We start from the raw sequence: 25,064 nt of genomic DNA on the forward strand, positions 1-25,064 counted from the left end.
ATTAGTTTCTCTCCCCCTTAATGGTTGTCACATTTACACTTTAGCAGATGCTCTAAGCCAGAGCGACTTACAGGAACAATTAGGGTTAAGTGCCTTGCTCAAGGGCACATCCAAAGATATTTCACCTAGTCAGCTTAGAGACTTGAACCAGTGACCTTTCAGTTACCGGTCCAACACTCTTAACCTCTAGGCTACCTGTCAACCCACATGAGTTTACCAAATTACTTCAAATGAAAGAAAACAAGTGCAACACATTTAATAATATCAATACTTGGGGAATGCTGTGGAACAGAATGAAACCTGGGTGATTGTTTAAATGGAAGAGTTAACTCTCACATGCTTATACACGTTGCACCTTTCTGCCTGACGCAGCAGGGATGCTAGGTGAGGGGGGAGGGCAGAAACAAGCAACACTGGTAGGATGAAGAAGACATGTCAGAACAGGTATATCTGATCTGTATTCATCTTAGGCCAGTGTCATGGTGCAACCATCAAAACACAGATGGAATGTGAAAATATTGAAGTAATAGTGGTAACCCTCTATACCACCTAAATCAATTGGGATAGTATGTTTACTTATATAGTATGCTTGCTAATATATGTACCTGTGATATGGATGTGGTATTCCTCTTTGAAGATGCTCTTGCAGACAGGAAGTTTGAACTTGAGCTGAGTGGTGGACATGCCAGGCAGGTTCATATCCAGGTCGCCCATGAACTGAGGAAAATCCCAATCCTAATGACATCAAACATATGATCAAACAATGCAAATACAAAATACATCAGGCCATCAAAATAATTTACTGATAGTGAAAGCTTTTACTGAAGTAAACACACATCATGTAACACCAAAGACAAAAGAAGAATACACCGGCTCCAAAGTCTAATGGTGTGTGTGTAGCAGGGATTTATTTTAATATAGACAATGATACTAACTAGGGATTCATTGTTGTCCATTGATGGGTAAGTTCCACAGGGGTCAAAAGCCTAACTGTGAGCTGCAGTGCAGCGTTTACATGGCCTTCCTTGTATTGTGCCTGTGTGCATTGAGGTTCTCATGTCAAAACACCTCAGGAATCAGTCACAGACATCTATAAGTTGCCCTCTGTGTCTCAGTCTTTGCTTTGGAATAGTCAATACAGACTCAATATCGTATAGATATAAGATCCCGGAACATCATCTGAAATAAACAGGTGATAATGTCTGGGAAGAATGTGATGTGTGTTGAACAGATAGAGGGACATACTGTACATTTTAGACAACAAAAGCACACTGAGATCTTTCTATATTTTTATGAATAGCTGCATTTTCCTCATATTCTAACAGTCTAGTTACGTACCTAACCAGCAGCCATTTCTAATGCTATTCAATTCTATACATTTTAAGATGTTAGGGTGAATGAAGAATCCATATGTATGAATGTTCATATGGAAAAATATGAGAAGGAATTTCCCCCTTGATATTAATTAGACCTTCCACCTACTCAACTGTACTTCGTTTCCTGATACTAATAAGCTTGACATTTAAGTCATGTGCGCCCCTCACAACAAATAATGAGTCTCTAGGACATACTGTAGTAAACAGTGCACACACGCACACATGCATGCACACGCACAAAAGCACACAAAACAATTACAAGCTTGCTAGGTCACAATTGATTCTTTGAAAGAGACACTCACACATTGGCTGTGTTCAGTGTTCTGTCATTCATGGGGACACCACGTCACCCGCCTTTAGTAAAGGTAGACATCAAGAATGTGAGCCCTTTGGGTGTTGCCATAGAATTGCATTAGAAGTGCCCTTCCAAGAAGGCTCAATGTCATTGGCCACAGATAAAATTACGTCTAATCACGTGATATCTACAGTAGCTTTGATTGGACAACATCTTACTCATCATAAATCAAGTAGACAATATTTGTAATCCTTGTCTTATGAAGATAAATAATGAAGAGAAATTATAGATAAAACGTATTGGTGCTCATCGGCCATTGGACATAAACATTACACAACAAGTTGGAGTTGTTTGGAAGGAATCAGTGACAGTGGCTATCCGCAAGCATTGCAACTGGGAAGTCAGACTGAAAAAACACGTTTTGAACGGTCATTCAACTTGGAATTGAAAATATTTTTCTTTGATGACAAAATTTGCCATTGGAGGACCGCCGCGCACAACAAGGTGAGTCCAAAAATGTCTTATATGATGTAATATGCCAGGGAGATATGGTCAGCCATGTCAGCTTTGTTTAAAAAAAAAAGAGGCAGTAAGGCAGTAAACAAGCCTGAATGAATTGTTTCACTGCCAGACAAGGCTCTGCTGATAGCCAGGTGTAGCGGTGGTAAGAATTCACTCCATTGTGCTGTTGGGACATCTTTATGTAAGCCCTAACAGTTTCTGGGCATCGCTTGTCGCCGTTATAGTGCAATTAATGTATTGTTAAGTGTTGGGATAACCCAAACATGGGTTAATTTAACCATCAGTTGGGTTTTTATTCCTTTTCATGCTGGGTTGACCCAGCAGCTGGGTCTTTTTTAACGTAATCCTCAGATTCTTTTCAGGAGGTGTGGCTTATTAGGGGTGTGACTTCCGACAGTTATTTTTGGCCATCTGTGAGAGTAAATGTCCTTCCTGTTCATCATGTTTTTTACTTTTCTTGTTGAAAGGCTTTATCTCAAGTATAAATACAGTACACACACTAAAAGGTAAAAAAATATATGTTTTGAGAAAAATAGTGGTTAGACAACTGCAAACTTCAAGGAGTAGGGCATTCAAAGAGTTGGTTTGATGGGAAGTCATGATGTCATCGGCCTTGCCCCTCACTTGAGGAACAATAGAGGAACAACAGAGAACAAAAGAGGAAAGGCCCACCCCCCTCACTTGTGCTAGTTCATGACTTACCTGGACCACCTATTGAGATGTGCCTTTTGTAAATCAGATGGCATGAGGTGAAAAGGATACTGGAGTGCCACATTAAGTTTGTACACTGCAAATAAAAATGTTCCTTAAATATTTTTACGCATGACATATTCTACTATAATATTAATAACAGGATTTTTTTACACATTGCAACAAAGTGATGCAATGTGAGATTTGTATAGGCTTTTAAGGAACTCCGTTATCTTCAGTAAAGCTTCAAAAGTGTCTGTGTTATTGAGATATGACCCAGCGGGTTAGATCAGAAGACTGGAGGTGTGGCTTAGTAGAGTTGTGGCTTTTAGATATATTATGGCCTATATTACACCTTACAATGTGAAAACAATGGCCATAATATATCTAAAAGCCACAACTCTACTAAGCCACACCTCCAGTCTTCTGATCTAACCCGCTGGGTCATATCTCAATAACATAGCATCAATAACCCAGCACTAACAACTCAACCTTGCTCTTTTTAGAAAACAACCCAACTAAGTGGCCCAATGCCTTTTTTTTTATTTATTTTTTATTTATTTAACCTTTATTTAACCAGGCAAGTCAGTTAAGAACAAATTCTTATTTTCAATGACGGCCTGGGAACAGTGGGTTAACTGCCTGTTCAGGGGCAGAACGACAGATTTGTACCTTGTCAGCTCGGGGGTTTGAACTCGCAACCTTCCGGTTACTAGTCCAACACTCTAACCACTAGGCTACCCTGCCGCCTGCACCCTGCAGTTGGGTCATCCAAACAACCCAACATTTTTGAGACTATACCAGACAGAACACATACATATGAAGGTGAATGAAGCCATTTCAGGAGTGTTTGTTGACTACCAGAGTAAAGTGCATGGACAGCCAGCCTCAGATCCATGTGAGCACAACCGGCGGGGACTGATTGAAATCATAAATAACCGTAGTAAACGTGCTTGCTGTACACAGAGCAGAAAACGAGAGGAGGCTAGCAATCATAAACAAGTCTGAAAGATGCAGGGGTGATGTGATTGGTGGGTAGTTGGGTACTGGCTGGGGCCAGGGAGTCAAAATAGGGATGTCATACTATGGAGACTGCTGTAGTCATGAGGCAGGAGATGAGAGCTGAAACTGACAGCATGCTGAATGTAAGGTACCTGTTGTATTCGGCGCACGTGACAAATAAACTTGGATTTGATTTGAATAATAATAATATGTGCCATTTAACAGACACTTTAATCCAAAGTCCCTTACAGTCATGCATGCACACATTTTACAAATGGGTGGCCCCAGGAATCAAACCTACAACTCTGGCATTGCAGACAACATGCTCTATCAACTGAGCCATACAGGACCAAGATGGTGCCTGTTTCTGAGATGGAAAGGGACCCTGGTGAAAAGCAAGGAGGCCTATGCAAACAAAAGCAGGCATGGTAAAAAGTTGTGAGAAGTTGTAATCTTGTAATAAAATCCTTTAAAACTATTGAATGGCTGAGCTGAGGCAAATGAAATAGCATTGAAAATACATTATATCGGATTTGTTCTTTTTTGTCAGTTATTGTGACACAATAAGGTTGTGCACTTATCCATGAGCAGCTACTAGGTAGTTTCAATAATGAATAATGTAGAAACAGATATTTAAGGGATACTACAGATTAGACTACGCCATATCCTTTAAAACAACAAAGCTGTGGAAATACACTACATGACCAAAAGTATGTGGACACCAGCTCATCGAACATCTCATTCCAAAATCATAGGCAATAATATGGAGTTGGTCCCCCCCTTTGCTGCTATAACAGCCTCCACTCTTCTGGGAAGGCTTCCCACTAGATGCTGGAACATTGCTGTGGGGACTTCCATTCAGCCACAAGAGCATTAGTGAGGTTGGGCGATGACGTTGGGCAATTAGGTCTGGTTCGTCCCAAAGGTGTTCATCCTAAAGATGTTCGATGGGGTTGAAGTCAGTGCTCTGTGCAGGCCAGTCAAGTTCTTCCACACCGATCTCGACAAACAATTTCTGTATGGACCTCGCTTTGTGTATGGGGGAACAAACTTTACATTTGACACTTCGCATTCGGGCAGGTTGTGTTCACTGCCAGATGGTGAAGCGTGATTCATCACTCCAGTGAACGTGTTTCCACTGCTCCAGAGTCCAATGGCGGCGAGCTTTACACCACTCCAGCCGACGCTTGGCATTGTGCCTGGTGATCTTAGGCTTGTGCGGCTGCTCAACCATAAAAACCCATTTCATGATGCTCCCGACGAACAGTTATTGGGCTGACGTGGCTTCCAGAGGCAGTTTGGAACTCGGTAGTGTGTGTTGCAAGCAAGGACAGATGATTTTTACGCACTAGGCACTTCAACACTCGGTAGTCCCATTCTGTGAGCTTATGTGGCATACCAATTCACGGCTGAGCCGTTGTTGCTCCTAGATGGTTCCACTTCACAATAACAGCACTTACAGTAGACCAGGGCAGCTCTAGCAGGGTAAAAAATTTGATGAACTGACTTGTTGGAAAGGTGGCATCCAGTATAAGTACAGTATAACGGTGTCACGTTGAAAGTCACTGAGCTCTTCAGTACAGGCCATTCTACTGACACTGTCTATGGACATTGCATGGTTGTGTGCTCGGTTTTATACACCTGTCAGCAATGGGTGTGGCTGAAATAGTCAAATCCACTCATTTGAAGGGGTATCCATATATAGTGTATGTTAATTAAACATTAGCAGAAGCCAAACTAAATCCGGCTAGCATTACAAACCAACCAGCCTGCATTTAGCTTGGAGCTACTGGGTTGAAAGTCTTCTCTCTTTGAAACACTGTTATGCATTTTCTACCCAGACAAAACATTTGCATATTCATGAGTATGCCACTGACAAATCCTTCATTGATGTATAGTCTCCTGTGGGATGTAGAACATTGGGTGGAAAAAAGGAAAGAAAACATAAAATTTTATGAGTCATCATTAAGGAAGGCCTGGGTTCACGGAGGAGGAAAGGGTGTAGTTCCTTGCCTGAAGCCTGGCCGGATGGGGGGGATTGATTGCTGGATAGCTGGGTGGATGGTGGATTAAGGGTAAAGAAAAGGGGTTTGTAGACATGCGGATTCAGACTGATTAAATGTCTCCCTCTCTCATCCAAGTACCACAGTGTCCCTTTTTTACTTAACCTTTATTTAACTAGGCAAGTCAGTTATGAACAAATTCTTATTTACAGCCTAGGAACAGTGGGTTACTGCCTTGTTCAGGGGCAGAAACCTTGTCATCTCAGGGATTTGATCTAGCAACTTTTCAGTTACTGGCCCAACGCTCTAACCACTAGGCTACCTGCCGCCCCTGTGGCTGAGGGAGGGGTGAGGAAGGGGAGAGATAGAGGAAAAAGTGGGGGAGAGTATAGGAGTCCACCTAGTTTTTAATTGGCCATGGGGGAGCCCTTACCTGCATAACAATGAGCAGGTCAAAGACCAGGATGAAGGATACCAGGAAGGCCCTGGAGACCTCGTCGCTGGGCAGAAATCCCCGGTTCAGGTTGTCCCAGCTGATCCAGTCAGTGCTGATGACCAACAAAACCACCGATGTCAGAGTGATCAGGACCGTCCTGGAGGAGACAGGAAGTAAAACCGCATTACTTTCCTGGTAATAACCTGGGACACTCCACAGATTTACTAATTACCACTTCAGTAGTCCATTTGTTACGGCAGACGACAATCATTTGCCTTCTGCTCATTTCTCTACACAACAACAATATAATTATAACAGGAAGTTTTTATAGGTTTATGTAAATATTAATGATGGTTAATAATTCTGTTAGGTATCATTTGACGTTTATCTGTGTGTTATGGACTTTGGATTTAGCAAACTATATTTGGCTCCTCTTTGTACTTGTTTCAATGTCATTCAGTAATTATTACACTGAACTGGTGTTGTGTGGGTTGCTGCATCCCCATGGTGACTGGCTGCGTTGCCGGTAGCTTGCACCAAGTTCATCATATCATATTTCAAATGTTGTGAGACACAGTTTGCATTTTAAAAATCTAAAGTGGATTCTTTCCCCTCCAGTCCAGATTACTGATTTTTGGCACTGTCATTTGTGATTTACCCAGATTCTTTGCCGCATAATGTCAAGATACATTCCTCAACATATTTATTAATCATACTTTCTCAACCAGTATTTGAGATTTACAAATCATACTTTCTCCCGAGAGTACACATTGATTGTGACAGTCAGACTGGGGGCATTCATTAATAAGACAAAGGCTTCCAGAGGAGCCACAGAGACTATAGCTCGACATTCTGCATCCTAAAATAGAAGAACAATCAATTCTATGGGAAACATAATGCATTGGAGAGTGTGACTTTGAACTTCCATTTATTGGTAATTTACAAATCAAAATGCTCAGATAATACCAAACTACTGCAACACATGATGATGTTTGTACATAAGCTCAAACATCCCAATCCCAGTAGTGACCCTAGTGTCTTGTCCAATAACCACCATTAGGGACATACAGTGCCTTGCGAAAGTATTCGGCCCCCTTGAACTTTGCGACCTTTTGCCACATTTCAGGCTTCAAACATAAAGATATAAAACTGTATTTTTTTGTGAAGAATCAACAACAAGTGGGACACAATCATGAAGTGGAACGACATTTATTGGATATTTCAAACTTTTTTAACAAATCAAAAACTGAAAAATTGGGCGTGCAAAATTATTCAGCCCCTTTACTTTCAGTGCAGCAAACTCTCTCCAGAAGTTCAGTGAGGATCTCTGAATGATCCAATGTTGACCTAAATGACTAATGATGATAAATACAATCCACCTGTGTGTAATCAAGTCTCCGTATAAATGCACCTGCACTGTGATAGTCTCAGAGGTCCGTTAAAAGCGCAGAGAGCATCATGAAGAACAAGGAACACACCAGGCAGGTCCGAGATACTGTTGTGAAGAAGTTTAAAGCCGGATTTGGATACAAAAAGATTTCCCAAGCTTTAAACATCCCAAGGAGCACTGTGCAAGCGATAATATTGAAATGGAAGGAGTATCAGACCACTGCAAATCTACCAAGACCTGGCCGTCCCTCTAAACTTTCAGCTCATACAAGGAAAATACTGATCAGAGATGCAGCCAAGAGGCCCATGATCACTCTGGATGAACTGCAGAGATCTACAGCTGAGGTGGGAGACTCTGTCCATAGGACAACAATCAGTCGTATATTGCACAAATCTGGCCTTTATGGAAGAGTGGCAAGAAGAAAGCCATTTCTTAAAGATATCCATAAAAAGTGTTGTTTAAAGTTTACCACAAGCCACCTGGGAGACACACCAAACATGTGGAAGAAGGTGCTCTGGTCAGATGAAACCAAAATTGAACTTTTTGGCAACAATGCAAAACGTTATGTTTGGCGTAAAAGCAACACAGCTGAACACACCATCCCCACTGTCAAACATGGTGGTGGCAGCATCATGGTTTGGGCTTGCTTTTCTTCAGCAGGGACAGGGAAGATGGTTAAAATTGATGGGAAGATGGATGGAGCCAAATACAGGACCATTCTGGAAGAAAACCTGATGGAGTCTGCAAAAGACCTGAGACTGGGACGGAGATTTGTCTTCCAACAAGACAATGATCCAAAACATAAAGCAAAATCTACAATGGAATGGTTCAAAAATAAACATATCCAGGTGTTAGAATGGCCAAGTCAAAGTCCAGACCTGAATCCAATCGAGAATCTGTGGAAAGAACTGAAAACTGCTGTTCACAAATGCTCTCCATCCAACCTCACTGAGCTCGAGCTGTTTTGCAAGGTGGAATGGGAAAAAATGTCAGTCTCTGGATGTGCAAAACTGATAGAGACATACCCCAAGCGACTTACAGCTGTAATCGCAGCAAAAGGTGGCGCTACAAAGTATTAACTTAAGGGGGCTGAATAATTTTGCACGCCCACTTTTTCAGTTTTTGATTTGTTAAAAAAGTTTGAAATATCCAATAAATGTCGTTCCACTTCATGATTGTGCCCCACTTGTTGTTGATTCTTCACAAAAAAATACAGTTTTATATCTTTATGTTTGAAGCCTGAAATGTGGCAAAAGGTCGCAAAGTTCAAGGGGGCCGAATACTTTCGCAAGGCACTGTAAATATACTACTGTACATTGGATTTCTGTTACACTGTTTATACACACTGCATATTTATATACTGGATTGTTGACACAACTCACTGTAATATATCTACTGCTGTACATATATATTTTTGAGTTTATCCGCATAGATTGCATTTGGATTACTGATACAGTATTTTTGGGGTTGTTAATTAGATTAGTTTGGACATTCTTGATTTCTTGTTTTTGATTATTTGTGTAAATCTTTACTGCACTGTTTGGAGCCAATAACACAAGAATTTCGCTGCACCCGCTATAACATCTGCTAAACTGTGTACGCAACCAATAAACTTTGATTTAAGATAAGGGCATCAACCTGTCATGTTTGACTGGCAGTAGCGAACCATTTTCATGCTGACCTGGTGGAGTGACGCCCTCTGGGACCACAGGTGACCGTGAGATAGATTTAGACCAGGACGGTCTAAAACGACCATTGACTGCTCTTTTGTAATAAGCATTATTGGGCACAGTGTAACAGTTTGAGTGGGTCATAGACCTTGCTCTGGCTCAGTGAGGTAAAGGCAGCAGTGTGTGTGTGTGTGTGTGTGTGTGTGTGTGTCCGTGCGTGTGTGTGTGTGTAAAGGCAGAAGTATAGCTGGCCTCGTGACCTTGCTGTGTCTATTGATTTCCTATTCCTGTTCTTCTAATTAAAGGTGAAAGATTAACAGGGCTATTGACTGTGTGTTACTGTGTGTAACCCCACGAGGAGCACAGGGCTTTGTCTGAATACCAATACATGAATGAATACATGCATACTAATGCACACACACATACTCATGAACCCTAGCACCCACACACACATACTCATAATCCCCAGCATACACACATGTGCACACACATGTACACATACACTGATTGTGCTCAGAGGCAGCATACTGTAAATGCATTAGACTGGAGAATAGAACATACCAGAAGAGGACGATCCTGTGGTTGCCTTGTTTCCAGAACCTTCTGGCAGCTTTGCCCCAGTCTGGGTAGTGCTGGTCCTGGAGCATCATGTCAGTGACCTGGGAATAAAACAGGGTAACTTAACACGTGACATGTGTGAGGGAGAAATAAACTAACATCAAACTGAGATGGTGTTTCCAGTAATCATTCATTTCTGAGCGATCTCTGAATGAGGCTAAAATTAATTCATAGAATCACATTCGTACAGGATTGAGCTTGTGTTATTTCATTGTGAATACAGTGTTAAAATGGATGTTTAGAATTTGCCATTCTGCCGATGGAAGGCCGCAATGCAATGGCATAATCAATTCAAATGGCATTGCTTTGTTTATATTCCTATGCTATGCAGTCAATCATTAAACGTAATCTAGGTTTATTTATTTTCGATCAACATTAATTTAGATTTTAAAGGGTTGTTATACCCAACTATGCAAATCCAGACTTTCGGAGAAGGGACTTCATTGAGGTGAGGGTTATTTGTCAGCAGGCCACATCTTCAGGCAGCGAGAGTGGAGAAAGATTATGTTGAGAATAGGGGTGTTATGGTGACCGTATTACCGCCACACCGGAGGTCACGAGTCATGACCGGAGTCAAATTCCAAACGGTAACTGGGCTTCTCCGAGCTCTGATGCTGCTGATGGTCATTAGTAGTCTACCAAACCTGCTAACTGCCTGGTACTCAGCACTCTATTGTCCCTCTAATTACTCTGACATCAATGCAAATGTAATCGAAAATATAATCAAACACTTCATGAAAACCCATGAGATCATGTTGCGCAACATTTCTATAGGCTCAAATCAAATAACATTGTATTGGTCACATACACATGGTTAGCAGATGTTATTTGCAGCTGTAGCGAAATTCTTGTGATTCTAGCTCCGACAGTGAAGTAATATCTAACAAGTAATATGTAACAATAACACAACATATACACACAGATCTAGTTAAAGGAATGGAATTAGAATATAAATATATATGGACGAGCAATGTCAGAGAGGCATAGAATAAGATACAGTAGAATAGTATAGGATACAGTATATACATACGATATGGGTAATGCAAGATATGTAGAAGTGACTAGTGTTCCATTTATTAAAGTGGTCAGTCATTTCAAGTCTATGTATATAGGCAGCAGCCTCTATGTGCTAGTGAAGGCTATTTAGCAGTCTGATGGCCTTGAGATAGAAGCTGTTTTTCAGCCTCTCAGTCCCAGCTTTGATGCACCTGTACTGACCTCGACTTCCGGATGATAGCGGGGTGAAAAGGCAGTGACATCGGGTGCTATAGGTGTCCTGGAGGGCAGGTAGTGCGCCCCCGGTGATGCGTTGGGCAGACCGCACCACAATCAGGAAAGCCCTGCGGTTGCAGGCGGTACAGTTGCCTTAGCAAGCGGTGGTACAGTTGCCTTAGCAAGCAGTGATACAGAATGACAGGATGCTCTCGATTGTGTATCTGTAAAAGTTTTTGAGGGTTTTAGGTGATAAGCCAAATTTCTTCAGCTTCCTGAGGTTGAAGAGGCGCTGTTGCACCTTCTTCACCACACTGTCTGTGTGAGTGAACCATTGAAGTTTGTCAGTGATGTGTACGCCAAAGAACTTAAAACTTTCCACCTACTCCACTGCTGTCCCATCGATGTGGATAGGGGGTGCTCCTTCTGCAGTTTCCTGAAGTCCACGATCATCTCCTTTTTTTTATTGACATTGAGTGAGAGGTTGTTTTCCTGACCACTGGCATGACGTAGGCCTGGGGGATAGGTTTATGACAGTCATAAATACCTCTTCCCCCCTTTTTCCTCTCTCTACCCTACTGAGGTTACATTTGCAAAACCCTTGGTTAACATAGAGATTCTGGGAACATCAGAAGGTGGGGGTAAATTAACTATATTCTGGTAATCCGACCAATGGAACATATGTGGTGGTACTTAATGAATATGATGTCAGTTCGGTTGTCATCTGAGACGTTCTCATCAATGATAAGATGACATAAACTCTACAGTGGAAAGTCTACACATCAGAGTTATCGGATTCACATGGAATTGTTGTTCAATTTAAATGTTTGAATATGAAATTATTCGTGATGGGATGAAATGTGATTTTAGCTTCTAAAATGTGAGTTTTGGGTTTTCATAAGATAGGGCTCTGCTCAATCAGTGGACTGCCCCTGTGAAGGGACAAGGGCTATAAAACTTTTCAAACACGGCCTCCTCTCCCTTCCTAAATAAGCCCTTGACGACAATATAACCTCCTCTTCCAAGGACGTGAGGACGACGGTCCGATGTCAGAATGGTTCAGATAATAACTACAGAATGAAGCCAACATCCGCGTGAGCTTTGGTTGCGAATGGTGTGAACTTTGTAATCTTATTTACTACAGAAGTGATACCTCCTAGCCGTTGAGTTAGCAACAGCCGCTGCAAACGAGGGTTAGGAAGGAACAGACAGAGTATCCCGTCTACCACACAACGACGCTACTACAATGTATTCAATTTACCAGCAGAGACATTCTTCAAAGGACGAAGGACTCGGTTGGGCAACACGGCCTTCCATCGACCACCAACCTACCCAAGCGTAGCTCAGAGTAAATATTTATTGCATTTTCCTTTTCCAAATAGGCGTTAATTTAGAATGCATAAGATACTGTATTTACGATAGCACAGCTTCGCCCTTTGTTCCTCAGTCTTCCCGCTCTTTCACTCAAACCCAGCCCCTTTTCTTTTGTGTAACAAGTTGTCATATCTGTTCATGACGTAATTTGTAATCAAGTTATGATTTAATTATGTTTATGTGTAATTCTGTGTGATTAGTTAGGTATTTAGTAAATAAATCATTAAACCCAATTTTGTATTGCTGGTTCAACTTGTTAGCCAGGGTTCGTGCAGATAAGCAAGAATTTACAACTTTCAGATGAGACTGAATTAAGATGACAGTTAATATTGACTGCTATTGATGTAAAATATTACTTGGTCTTTAAGAGTTTATTCGGAAGATAACAGCTCTATAAATATTATTTAGTGGTGCCCGACTCTCTAGTTAATTACATTTACATGATTAGCTCATTCAGGTAATATTAATTACGGATAAATTATTTTAGAGAATAGCATGTCATATCACTTAATCCGGTATAGCCAAAGAAACTTGGTTGGTATCAAATCAAATCAAAGTTGAAGCCTACTACTGTCGTCTGCAAACTTGATGACTGAGTTGGAGGCGTGCATGACCATGCTGTCATGGGTGAACAGGGAGTACAGGAGGGGGCTGAGCACGCACCATTGTGTTAATTAACCTTTTTGGGATAGGGGGCAGCCTTTTCACTTTTGGATGAATAGCGTGCCCAGACTGAACTGCCTCCTACTCTGTCCCAGATGCTAATATATGCATAGTATTATTAGTATTGGATGGAAAACACTCTGAAGTTTCTAAAACTGTTTGAATGATGTCTGTGAGTATAACAGAACTCATATGGCAGGCAAAAACCTGAGAAGAAATCCAAACAGGAAGTGAGAAATCGATTTTCAAAACAGTGCCTATTGAAATCCCAGTGAGATATGAATGAGGATACACTTCCTAGGGCTTCCACTAGATGTCACCATCTTTAGAAACTGGTTTGAGGATTCAACTATAAAGGAGGGGCTCATAATAGCTCCTTGAGTGAGTGGTCTGGCAGAGAGACTCGGTCTCATGACGCGCGCTCCCGACAGAGTTTGCTGTCGTTCCAATGCTTTTCTTCAGACAATGAAATTCTCCGGTTGGAACCTTATTGATGAATTATGAAACATTCTAAAGATTGATTGCATACATCATTTTACTTGTTTCTATGGACTGTAACGGAACTTTTCGAGTTTTTGTCTGGAGGAAGTGCTCGCGCCACATGAAGATGGATTACTGGGCTGAACACGCTAACAACAAGTGGCTAAATTATGGGCTTTATGGAACTTTATGGAACAAATCAGTCATTTATTGTCGAACTGGGATTCCTGGGAGTGCCTTCTGATGAAGATCATCAAAGGTAAGTGAATATTTATAGTGTTTTTTCTAGCTTCTGTTAACGCCAAAATGGCGGATATTCCTCTGGCTGTTTTGGGTTCTGAGCGCCGTTCTGAGATTATGCTTTTTCCGTAAAGTTTTTTTTAAATCTGACATAGACTTATCCTCCATGCAACCGCTATCTTTAATTCTGTGAATAACACTTGCATCTTTTATTGATGTTTATCATGAGTATTTCTGCAAAATCACCGGATGTTTTGGAATCAAAACAGTACTGCATGTAACGCGCCAATGTAAACTGAGATTTTTGGATATAAATTTGCACATTGTCGAACAAAACATACATGTATTGTGTAACATGATGTCCTATGAGTGTCATCTAATGAAGATCATCAAAGGTTAGTGATTCATTTTATCCATATTTCTGCTTTTTGGGACACCTATCTTTGGCTGGAAAATGGCTCTGTGTGTTTTTGTGACTCGTCACTGACCTAACATAATCATATGTTGTGCTTTCGATGTAAAGCATTTTTGAAATTGGACACGATGGGTAGATTAACAAGATGTTTATCTTTCATTTGCTGTATTGGACTTGGTAATGTGTGAAAGTTACATATTTAAAAAAATGTAATATATTTTGCACGCTGCCTTTTCAGTGGAATGTTGTCGAGCCTGCCCTAGAAAAGGTTAAAGATCAGAGAAGTGGAGATATTGATTCCTACATTCACCACCTGGGGGCGGCCTGTCAGGGAGTCCAGGACCCAGTTGCACAGGGCGGGGTTCAGACCCAGGGCCTCAAGTTTAATTGTTTACATTTTAATATTTTTATTTAACCAGGAAAGCCAGTTAAGAACAAATTCTTATTTACAATGACGGCCTACCCCAGCCAAACCCGGACGACGCTGGGACAATTGTGCGCCGCCCTATGGGACTCCCAATCACAGCCGGAAGTGATGCAGCCTGGATACAAAGCAGGTACTGCAGTGACGCCTCTTGCACTGAGACGCAGTGCCTTAGATAACTGTGCCACTCGGGAGCCAAATGATGAGTTTGGACGGCCCTATGGTGTTGAATTCTGAGCGATAGTCAATGAACAGCATTCTTACATAGGTATTCCTCTTGTCCAGATGGGGTAGGGTAGTGTGCAGTGCGAGTCAATCACCATATTCTTATCGGCAGACTCAGTAGCCTCAGTTTTTCTGATGACTGCCTTGCCTGGTTCACCAACTACTTTGCAGACAGAGTTCAGTGTGTCAAATCGGAGGGCATGCTGTCCGGTCCTCTGGCAGTCTCTATGGGGGTGCCACAGGGTTCAATTCTCAGACCGACTCTTTTCTCTGTATATATCAATGATGTTGCTCTTGCTGCGGGCGATTCCCGGATCCACCTCTACGCAGACGACACCATTCTGTATACTTCCGGCCCGTCCTTGGACACTGTGCTAACTAACCTCCAAATGAGCTTCAATGCCATACAACACTCCTTCCGTGGCCTCCAACTGCTCTTAAACGCTAGTAAAACCAAATGCATGCTTTTCAACCGTTCGCTGCCTGCACCCGCATGCCCGACTAGCACCCTGGATGGGTCCGACCTAGAATATGTGGACATCTATAAGTACCTAGGTGTCTGGCTAGACTGTAAACTCTCCTTCCAGACTCATATCAAACATCTCCAATCTAAAATCAAATCTAGAGTCGGCTTTCTATTCCGCAACAAAGCCTCCTTCACTCACGCCGCCAAACTTACCCTAGTAAAACTGACTATCCTACCGATCCTCGACTTCGGCGATGTCATCTACAAAATAGCTTCCAACACTCAGCAAACTGGATGCAGTTTATCACAGTGCCATCCGTTTTGTTACTAAAGCACCTTATATCACCCACCACTGCGACCTGTAAACTCTAGTCGGCTGGCCCTCGCTACATATTCGTCGCCAGACCCACTGGCTCCAGGTCATCTACAAGTCCATGCTAGGTAAAGCTCCGCCTTATCTCAGCTCACTGGTCACGATGGCAACACCCATCCGTAGCACGCGCTCCAGCAGGTGTATCTCACTGATCATCCCTAAAGCCAACACCTCATTTGGCTGCCTTTCGTTCCAGTTCTCTGCTGCCTGTGACTGGAACGAATTGCAAAAATCGCTGAAGTTGGAGACTTTTATCTCCCTCACCAACTTCAAACATCTGCCATCTGAGCAGCTAACCGATCGCTGCAGCTGTACATAGTCTATCGGTAAATAGCCCACCCAATTTTACCTCATCCCCATACTGTTTATATTTATTTACTTTTCTGCTCTTTTGCACACCAATATCTCTACCTGTACATGACCATCTGATCATTTATCACATCATTTATGAAAATTGTAATTATTCGCCTACCTCCTCATGCCTTTTGCACACAATGTATATAGACTATTTTTTTCTACTGTGTTATTGACTTGTTAATTGTTTACTCCATGTGTAACTCTGTGTTGTCTGTTGACACTGCTATGCTTTATCTTGGCCAGGTCGCAGTTGCAAATGAGAACTTGTTCTCAACTAGCCTACCTGGTTAAATAAAGGTGAAATCATTTTTTTTTTTTTTTTTATCGTCTGGGGATTTATTGGGGCGGCAAGCAAATTTAAGTGGGTCTAGTGGGTCTAGGGTGTCAGGTAAGGTAGAGATGATATGACCCTTGAATAGTCTCTCAAAGCACTTCATGATGACAGAAGTGAGTGCTACGAGGCGAAAGTAATTCAGTTCAGTTACCTTTGCATTCTTGGGTACAGGAACAATGGTGGCCATTTTGGAGCATGTTTGGACAGCAGACTGGGATAGGGAGAGATAGAATATGTCCGTAAACACATCAGCCAGCTGGTCTGGCATGCTCTGAGGACGCGGCAAAGGATACCGTCTGGGCCGGCAGCTTTGCAAGGGTTAACACGCCTAAATGTCTTACTCACGTCGGCCATGAAGGAGGAGATCCCACAGTTCTTGGTAGTGGACCGCGTCGGTGGCACTGCGTTACCCTCAAATCGTGCGAAGGAGGTGTTTAGCTTGTCCGGAAGCAAGACGTAGGTGTCCGCGACAAGGCTGGTTTTCCTTTTGTAGTCCGTGATTGTCTGTAGACCCTGCAACATACGTCTCATGTCTGAGCCGTTGAATTGCGACTCCATTGTCTCTATATTGAGGTATTTGACGTTGAATAACTACACTGTTTGTATTGTCTGCCATATTCTCAGTCACCTTGCCATGGTTAAATGCTGTGTTTTGCACTTTCAGTTTTGCGTGAATGCTGCCATCTATCCACGGTTTCTGGTTAGGGTAGGTTTTAATAGTCACAGTGGGTACAACATCTCCTATACACTTCCTGATAAACTCAGTCACCGTATCAGTGTATTTGTCAATGTTATTCTCGGAGGCTACCCGGAACATATCCCAGTCCGCTTAATCAAAACAATCTTGAAGCGTCGATTCTGATTGGTCAGACCAGCGTTGAATAGTCCTTAGCACGGGTACTTCGTTTTTGAGTTTCTGCCTACAGGAAGAGAGGGGCAAAATGGAGTCATGATCAGATTTGCCCGAAAGGAGGGTAAGGGAGGGCCTTGTAGGCATCCCGGAAGTTGTGGTAGTGGTCGAGAGTTTTAGCAGAGCGAGTATTACAGTCGATGTGTTGATAGAACTTCGATAGCACTTTCCTCAAATTTGCTTTGTTAAAATCCCCAGCTACAATAAATGTTGCCTCAGGATATGTGGTTTCCAGTTGGGTTAAAGTCCAGTGAAGTTCTTTGAGGGCCGTCGTGGTATCGGCTTGAGGGGGAATATACATGGCTGTGACAATAACCAAAGAGAATTCTCTTGGAAGGTAATTAGGGTCGGCATTTGATTGTGAGGTATTCTAGGTCGGGTAAACAAAAGGACTTGAGTTCCTGTATGTTATCACAATCACACCATGAATAGCTAATCATGAAACATACATCCCCGCCCTTCTTCCTGGAGAGATATTTTTTCCTGTCGGCACAATGAACTGAGAACCCCTACTGGCTGTACGTACTCAGACAGTAAATCCCGAGAGAGCCATGTTTCCGTGAAACAGAGTATGTTACAATCTCTGATGTCTCCTCTGTAAGGAAATCCTCACCCCCAGCTCGTCAACGTTATTATCCAGAGACTGAACATTAGCGAGTAATATACTCGGAAGCGGTGGGTGGTGTGCGCGCCTCCTGAGTCGGACAAAAACTCCACGTACCTCTTCTCCGCCAGCGATGTTTTGGGTCAGCCTCTGGAATCAGATCAATTGCCCTAGGCCCTAGGGGTAGAACAAAGGATCCAATTCTGGAAAGTTGTATTCCTGGTTGTAATGCTAGTAATGCTGGTGAGTACCGCCGCTCTGATATCCAAAAGTTCGTCTCAGCTGTATGTAATAACACAAAAACATTTCTGGCCTAATAATGTAAGAAATAACACATTAAAAAAATACTGCAAAGTTGCCTAGGGGCTAGAAGCACAGCTGCCCTCTCTATCAATGCCATTTTACACCACTTGTGAATGATGCCCAGTGTTTTCAATAAGGCAAGAAACAGCACATGGCTTTTTTGCAACTTTACTGCCTTGTGAGCATTGCTGCACTTATTATGTGAAGAGATAGCTTAATAGTTTATCAACATTTTAAGCTAAACGTTCTGATCTGTTGCATTTTTGATGAGTGGTTTGATTCATTTGGGATCTATCGCATCCCACAACTGTTTGGAATATTTATTTCTCGCACAGAAGGACAAGTTGACCAATAGAATAGGTTAACTTTTGTACTATGGGGATTTGAGAATGACACAAATATACATTTTCACAAAGTCTGCTTCCTCAGTTTGTATGATGACAATTTGCATATACTCCAGAATGTTATGAAGAGTGATCAGATGAATTGCAATTAATTGCAAAGTCCCTCTTTGCCATGCAAATGAAATGAATCCCCCAAAAATATTTCCACTGCATTTCAGCCCTGCCATAAAAGAACCAGCTGACATCATGTCAGTGATTATCTCGTTAACACAGGTGTGAGTGTTGACGAGGACAAGGCTGGAGATCACTCTGTCATGCTGATTGAGTTTGAATAACAGACTGGAAGCTTCAAAAGGAGGGTGGTGCTTGGACTCGTTGTTCTTCCTCTGTCAAACATGGTTACCTGCAAGGAAACACGTGCCGTCATCATTGCTTTGCACAAAAAGGGCTTCACAGGCAAGGATATTGCTGCCAGTAAGATTGCACTTAAATCAACCATTTATCGGATCATCAAGAACTTCAAGGAGAGCGGTTAAATTGTTGTGAAGGTGGCTTCAGGGCGCCCAAGAAAGTCCAGCAAGCGCCAGGACCATCTCCTAAAGCTGATTCAGCTGCAGGATCGGGGGACCACCAGTACAGAGCTTGCACGCACAGTGAGGTGAATAATTTTGGAGGATGGCCTGGTGTCAAGAAGGGCAGCAAAGAAGCCACTTCTCTCCAGGAAAAACATCAGGGACAGACTGATATTCTGCAAAAGGTACAGGGATTGGACTGTTGAGAACTGGGGTAAAGTCATTTTCTCTGATGAATCCCCTTTCCGATTGTTTGGGGCATACGGAAAAAAGCTTGTCTGGAGAAGACAAGGTGAGCGCTACCATCAGTCCTGTGTCATGCCAACAACAAAGCATCCTGAGACCATTCATGTGTGGGGTTGCTTCTCAGCCAAGTGAGTGGGCTCACTCACAATTTTTCCTAAGAACACAGCCATGAATAAAGAATGGTACCAACACATCCTCCGAAAGCAACTTCTCCCAACCATCCAGGAACAGTTTGGTGATGAACAATGCCTTTTCCAGCATGATGGAGCACCTTGCCAAAAGGCAAAAGTGATAACTAAGTGGCTCGGGGAACAAAACATTGATATTTTGGGTCCATGGCCAGGAAACTCCCCGGACCTTAATCCCATTGAGAACTTGTGGTCAATCCTAAAGAGGCGGGTGGACAAACAAAAACCCACAAATTCTGACAAACTCCAAGCATTGATTATGCAAGAATGGGCTGCCACCAGTCAGGATGTGGCCCAGAAGTTAATTGACAGCATGCCAGGGCGGTCTTGAAAAAGAAGGGTCAACACTGCAAATATTGACTCTTTGCATCAACTTCATGTAATTGTCAATAAAAGTCTTTGACACTTATGAAATGCTTGTAATTATACTTCAGTATTCCACAGTAACATCTGACAAAAATATCTAAAGACACTGAAGCAGCAAACTTTGTGAAAATTAATATTTGTGTCATTCTCAGAACTTTTGGCCATGACTGTAGATTGACATAGGAAATGCTTTTGCTGTTCATTAGGCCTACTCATCTTGTTGGTTGACGAAAAAGTCAATGTGGACAGTATGCGCCTCAGAATTCGTTAAGAAAGACGCGTGCAGTTGCGTTCCAGATGTGTCTGTCTTCACTTGTAGCCTACTTCGGAACTGAGATGCCTGTGAGAAGGACCCGATCACGTGACGGGCATTAGCTAATAAGAATTGAGATATCTGAGAGAGCCATGTGAGCGAGAGGTGCCTCGGAGCACGGAGATTGGCAGCCATGAGAAGGGTGGCTGTAATTATTCTATTCAGCCCAAGGGCATTACGGCCACACAAGGGGGATGGTGCCATGACATTCGGGACCTGGTGAGAATATTATCAAGTGCTTGTCCAATTGTGACTGAGAGTGTGTGCAGCCTGCACAAGAAACAAAGCAGAGTTCATGCCTTCATGCAACTTTTTTCAAATCAGCCATGCAGCCAACGTTTGTATCACAACTAATGTTGCATAAATAACACTAAATTTAGCATATAGGAGGACCTGTTTCTTTGTTAACTGCTCAACACAGAATAGCCGCATGTGCTCACTCCCTCGGAAATCGTTTGGAGAAAATATCCTTTCTATTTTATTTAGCTATGTTCAATTGTGTTCTTCATACTATAAAATAATATAAAATAACGCAATAGAATTATAAGCGAATCTTGTCTGCTAAATGAACTACTGTAGCCCAAAGCCATATGACAGGGCCTAACATAAGGACAACTCAAAGTGTGCTATTCTGTTCTTCGGAAATAACTACATTCTCTTCATATCATGTTTCTTTAGACCTGTCTAAAATAAATCATGGATTTATTATGATGGTCTAAGATATATTTAATGAATTTATTAGACTTTTTAAAATGTAGATGTTCCAAAGGTCTGCGTCAGTGGCTTGTAGGGTATGCATGGAAGCCAGGAGATGCTAAATGTATTTATGTTAATTACCGGTCAATTGATGTGAGACTGGCAGTTATTTGCTTGACAATCACCGGCTGATAATATTTCATGACCACCACAGCCCTAGTAGAGAAAATCATTTAATAATTTTTGTTATGAGCAGTGTTGCAAAAACACCAATTTCCTGCTCACTCATCTACCGATGACACATTCAAAATATCTGCTCTGTCGAGGAGACACACAGAGGTCGTCTTGAAAGTGCCTTGTTGAATTAATCAACTGTAAAAAAAAAAAAAAAAAGAATTTAAAAAAGCCAGAGTAATGTCTGGATTCAGCTCTCTCTCTCTCTCCCTCTCTCTCTCTCCCTCCCTCTCGTACAGTAGAATAATAATGGCGGCTGAGGAAGCGTGACAAGTTGTCTCTCCTCTACTCCAGTGGTTCCCAAACTGTGGGGCGCGAGGGTGTCGGCAGGGGTAGTGCGGGGTTCTCCCCCCACTCTATCCCTCGCTGTCTCTCCTTTCCTCTACTCCACCCCTCACTGTCTCTCTTCTACTCCACTCCACCCCTCGCTGTGCCGCTATGTTTCTCTATGTTTCCTGTGACCTCTCACTGTTGCTCTGTTCCTGTTACTTCTGTTTGATCTGGCCTGGGACCAGGTGCTAAGGGTATAAACCCTAATCCCACTGTCTTTGTGCTGATATTCTAGTTGATTCTAATCCGTGTTGGGCTACTACTGGGTAGTACCATCTTACCATCTTACCATCCATGCAGTCACAAAGTCCCCCATCCACGTCCCTACTGCTGCAATCTTCATGAAGCTCTCATTCCTGATACCCATGTACTCTGTCACCATGTGAGGCCTAGAAAGAGAAAGAGAGATAGAAAGAGAACGAGAGATAGAAAAAGAGAGAGAAAGAGAAAGAAAGAAAGAAAGAGAGAGCGAGAGAGGGTCAGAAAGGGAGGGAGGGAGGGAGGGAGGGAGGGAGGGAGGGAGGGAGGGAGGGAGGGAGGGAGGGAGGGAGGGAGGGAGAAACAGAAAACGGTCACTGCGGCTGCTTAGTGTCTTGATGCTAACTGTCAGATCCCATCCAAATCAAACTAGCCCCGTGAAAACAGTGTGCGGCAAGCGGCTCTACCTTCGTGGGGCCCTCAGGGTTGTAAACAATATACACTGAGCTTCCATGAAATTGTTTACCTCCATACTGTTTGGGAATTATCTTTCCATTTCGCAAATTTGTACCAGTGTCTAGGTGAATTTAAATCAGCATTATCCAAAAGCATGAGATGTCTCAGTTGGTTGTTGGAACTAACAGAACATCCCTGATACAAAGGGTGCAGGGAAAAAGATGACATGCATTCGCTGAAGTCCTAGTTATTCCTCCTCTATTTCCTGTTGTAGGTGGAGATGGGAGCAGGAGCCTTTTGTTCAGGGTATTCAATAATCTTCCAACTTATCCTGGAAATAACACTGGGAGAAACTGGGTCACAAGCCAGGTCTATATGACAACCGCACCTACTGTACTTACCGCCCCCCAAAGAGAAGAAAAGAAGGATGAGGGAGGGAGGGGTTTGATCTCCTGGCAGCGTCTTAGAGGCTGAGTGGAGCAGGTGGGCCTCCTCCCTCCCTCATCCTTCTTTTCTTCTCTTTGGGGGGCGGTAAGTACAGTAGGTGCGGTCTCCTCCCTCCCTCCCTCCCTCTCCCAACCCTGACAGGTCAATGTGGTTTTCCAGCAGGTCGTTTCTGAAGTCAATAGCTCCACTCATCTTATTTTGGCTCCGTGGCTGTTTTCCAACCTGCCACACATTAACCATGAAATATTTATTTGGCTATGTGGACAGAGGCATCTAGAAAATGACAACCATGTCTGTTTTACTTTCCCATGCATTTATTTGATGTGTTATTAGTGTTTACAATGGACTGTACATGACATTGCTTTTGTGAATGAAAATACAACTCTTTCAAAGCGGTACAGGATTATCCATTAAAGCCTATTAAAGAGCTTAGGCATGTTTAAATTAAACTTGAATAGGTATTCATCTCCAATTAATGATAATTGCTCTCCCTTTTCACACCCATTAACTCATAATTCCCCTTAGTAACAAAACATAATAAAGAATTGAAGGTGGTCCTGGGGCAGAATTGCTATCAGCTATGACGAACCACTGAACCCAAATGGCACTTGTCTTCTTCTGCTGTTTTCATGTTCTTTGAAGTCATAAAAATGAGCTGCTTTTGAAAATGAATGTGTTAAATATGATAGGGTCTGGTATAATTTACTCCTACCCATAATTTTTTGCTCAGTGTAGAGTAAAAGTGCTACCATATAACTGTCCTGTTTCAAGTGTCTCCTAGAACCTATGACAAACCATTGACCCCAAATGGCACCTGTTTTCTTGTGCCTACATAGACAGTCTCTGTAGTCATGAAAACAGATAGACTGCTAATTAAAGGTAGGCTACAATATAAATCATATGACATCAATACTCTATTCATTAGGTTGCTGTGAAAGGGCTTGATTAACAGAAACGTGAGGGGCATGGCATAGGTGACTTAACACCTTGCAAGTAAATAAAAATAAACTTGATTAGAATGGGGATTTATAGGCCTACCTGCATTAAGTCAGTTAGATGCTCAGCAGCTTGGCCCCGGTCCAGTTGCCAAGGAGATCCCACAGGGAGTCGTGTACCCACTGCAAAATTATAATCGATAGTCCTGGAAACGCTGTCTAGCCCAGCACAACTCAGACTTAAATCTAGCCGATAGCTGGCTGTATCAGAGAAAACACTTGCCCTCTCTCCACCTCTTCCACGGTTATCTAATTGGGCAAACATTGCACCTCTTCTACCAGGCAGCAATGTTTTCCCTTTTTTCTTTGGAAAGCAGAAGAGCACAGAGGAAGAGTTTGGGGACTCTTCTCTCAGTGTGATTAAAGGCAACGATTCCACGGCTGCCATGAACCCTCTGACCTAATGAGAGGGTTCACGTCAGCCGTGGAACATCAGTACAGTAGCTGTCATGAATAATCAGATCCAAAATGGCTCCCTCCTGGTGGAACATCAGTACAGTAGCTACCATGAATAATCAGATCCAAAATGGCTCCCTCCTGGTGGAACATCAGTACACTAACTACCATGAATAATCGGATCCAAAATGGCTCCTGTGGCGCAAAGCAGTGAACCAGTTACGCCAAAATCTGCACTCCTCGCCAAAATCTGCACTCTCTATGGAACAAAATTGTATTTTTAAGACACCGTAAGAGTCACCCGTGCGTCAATCTAATTAACATATATACATCCAAATCCGTCAGTTTAAGAGAGATATGTTTTTTTTTTGCATGGGCTGCGTCTCAATCAGCCCATGCAAGTCAGCCTTCCAAGTCAGCCTTCCACATCTGCGTTGGAAAAAAAATGTCTGTAGAAAACGGTTACTCTATATTTCACAATCCGTGATTGTGGAAGAACCTGGCAGGTGTGTAACCTCTGAAGCCTCGGAGGTGTCTATTCTACTTCAGTACATGAACATGGCATTGGATCCTCCGTCATCTACATTGAGATTTTTTCTGTCTCCTCTGTGTGTACAGTACATAAGAGCACACATTTGACAGTGTACACAGCTTTGGACTGGAGAATGGTTGACTGAAGAACATCAAGCTGTCATGGAAAGGCCTCTCTCCTATCACCAAATCATCTCCCAAGGCGACTTAAAATCTCTATCTCCATCCATCCCCCTCTTTTTTAGTCAGAGCGACATCAGCGCACATATTGTATTAAACTTCCTCCAGATAGAGTTCTCTAGTCTCTTATCACCCTACTGGCTCATACAGGGGGGGAGTGAGAGTGAATAACCAGCAGGCACTTTCCAGG

General features: G+C 42.5%; 1 protein-coding gene across 1 annotated transcript in view; it reads right to left on the reverse strand.

Annotated features, from left to right (window-relative positions):
* Positions 1 to 25,064, reverse strand: part of LOC110508721 (transmembrane protein 117) — a 92,622-nt gene that overhangs the window by 2,921 nt on the left and 64,637 nt on the right. Inside the window, exons 4-7 of the mRNA XM_021589510.2 lie at positions 21,961 to 22,060; positions 9,946 to 10,043; positions 6,322 to 6,481; positions 606 to 735 (exon numbers count right to left, since the gene is read on the reverse strand). Of these exons, the coding sequence (XP_021445185.2) occupies positions 606 to 735; positions 6,322 to 6,481; positions 9,946 to 10,043; positions 21,961 to 22,060 (488 nt within the window). The remainder of the gene's footprint in view (positions 1 to 605; positions 736 to 6,321; positions 6,482 to 9,945; positions 10,044 to 21,960; positions 22,061 to 25,064) is intronic.

The sequence above is a fragment of the Oncorhynchus mykiss genome, chromosome 1 (assembly GCF_013265735.2).
Source record: "Oncorhynchus mykiss isolate Arlee chromosome 1, USDA_OmykA_1.1, whole genome shotgun sequence".
Classification (NCBI taxonomy): domain Eukaryota; kingdom Metazoa; phylum Chordata; class Actinopteri; order Salmoniformes; family Salmonidae; genus Oncorhynchus; species Oncorhynchus mykiss.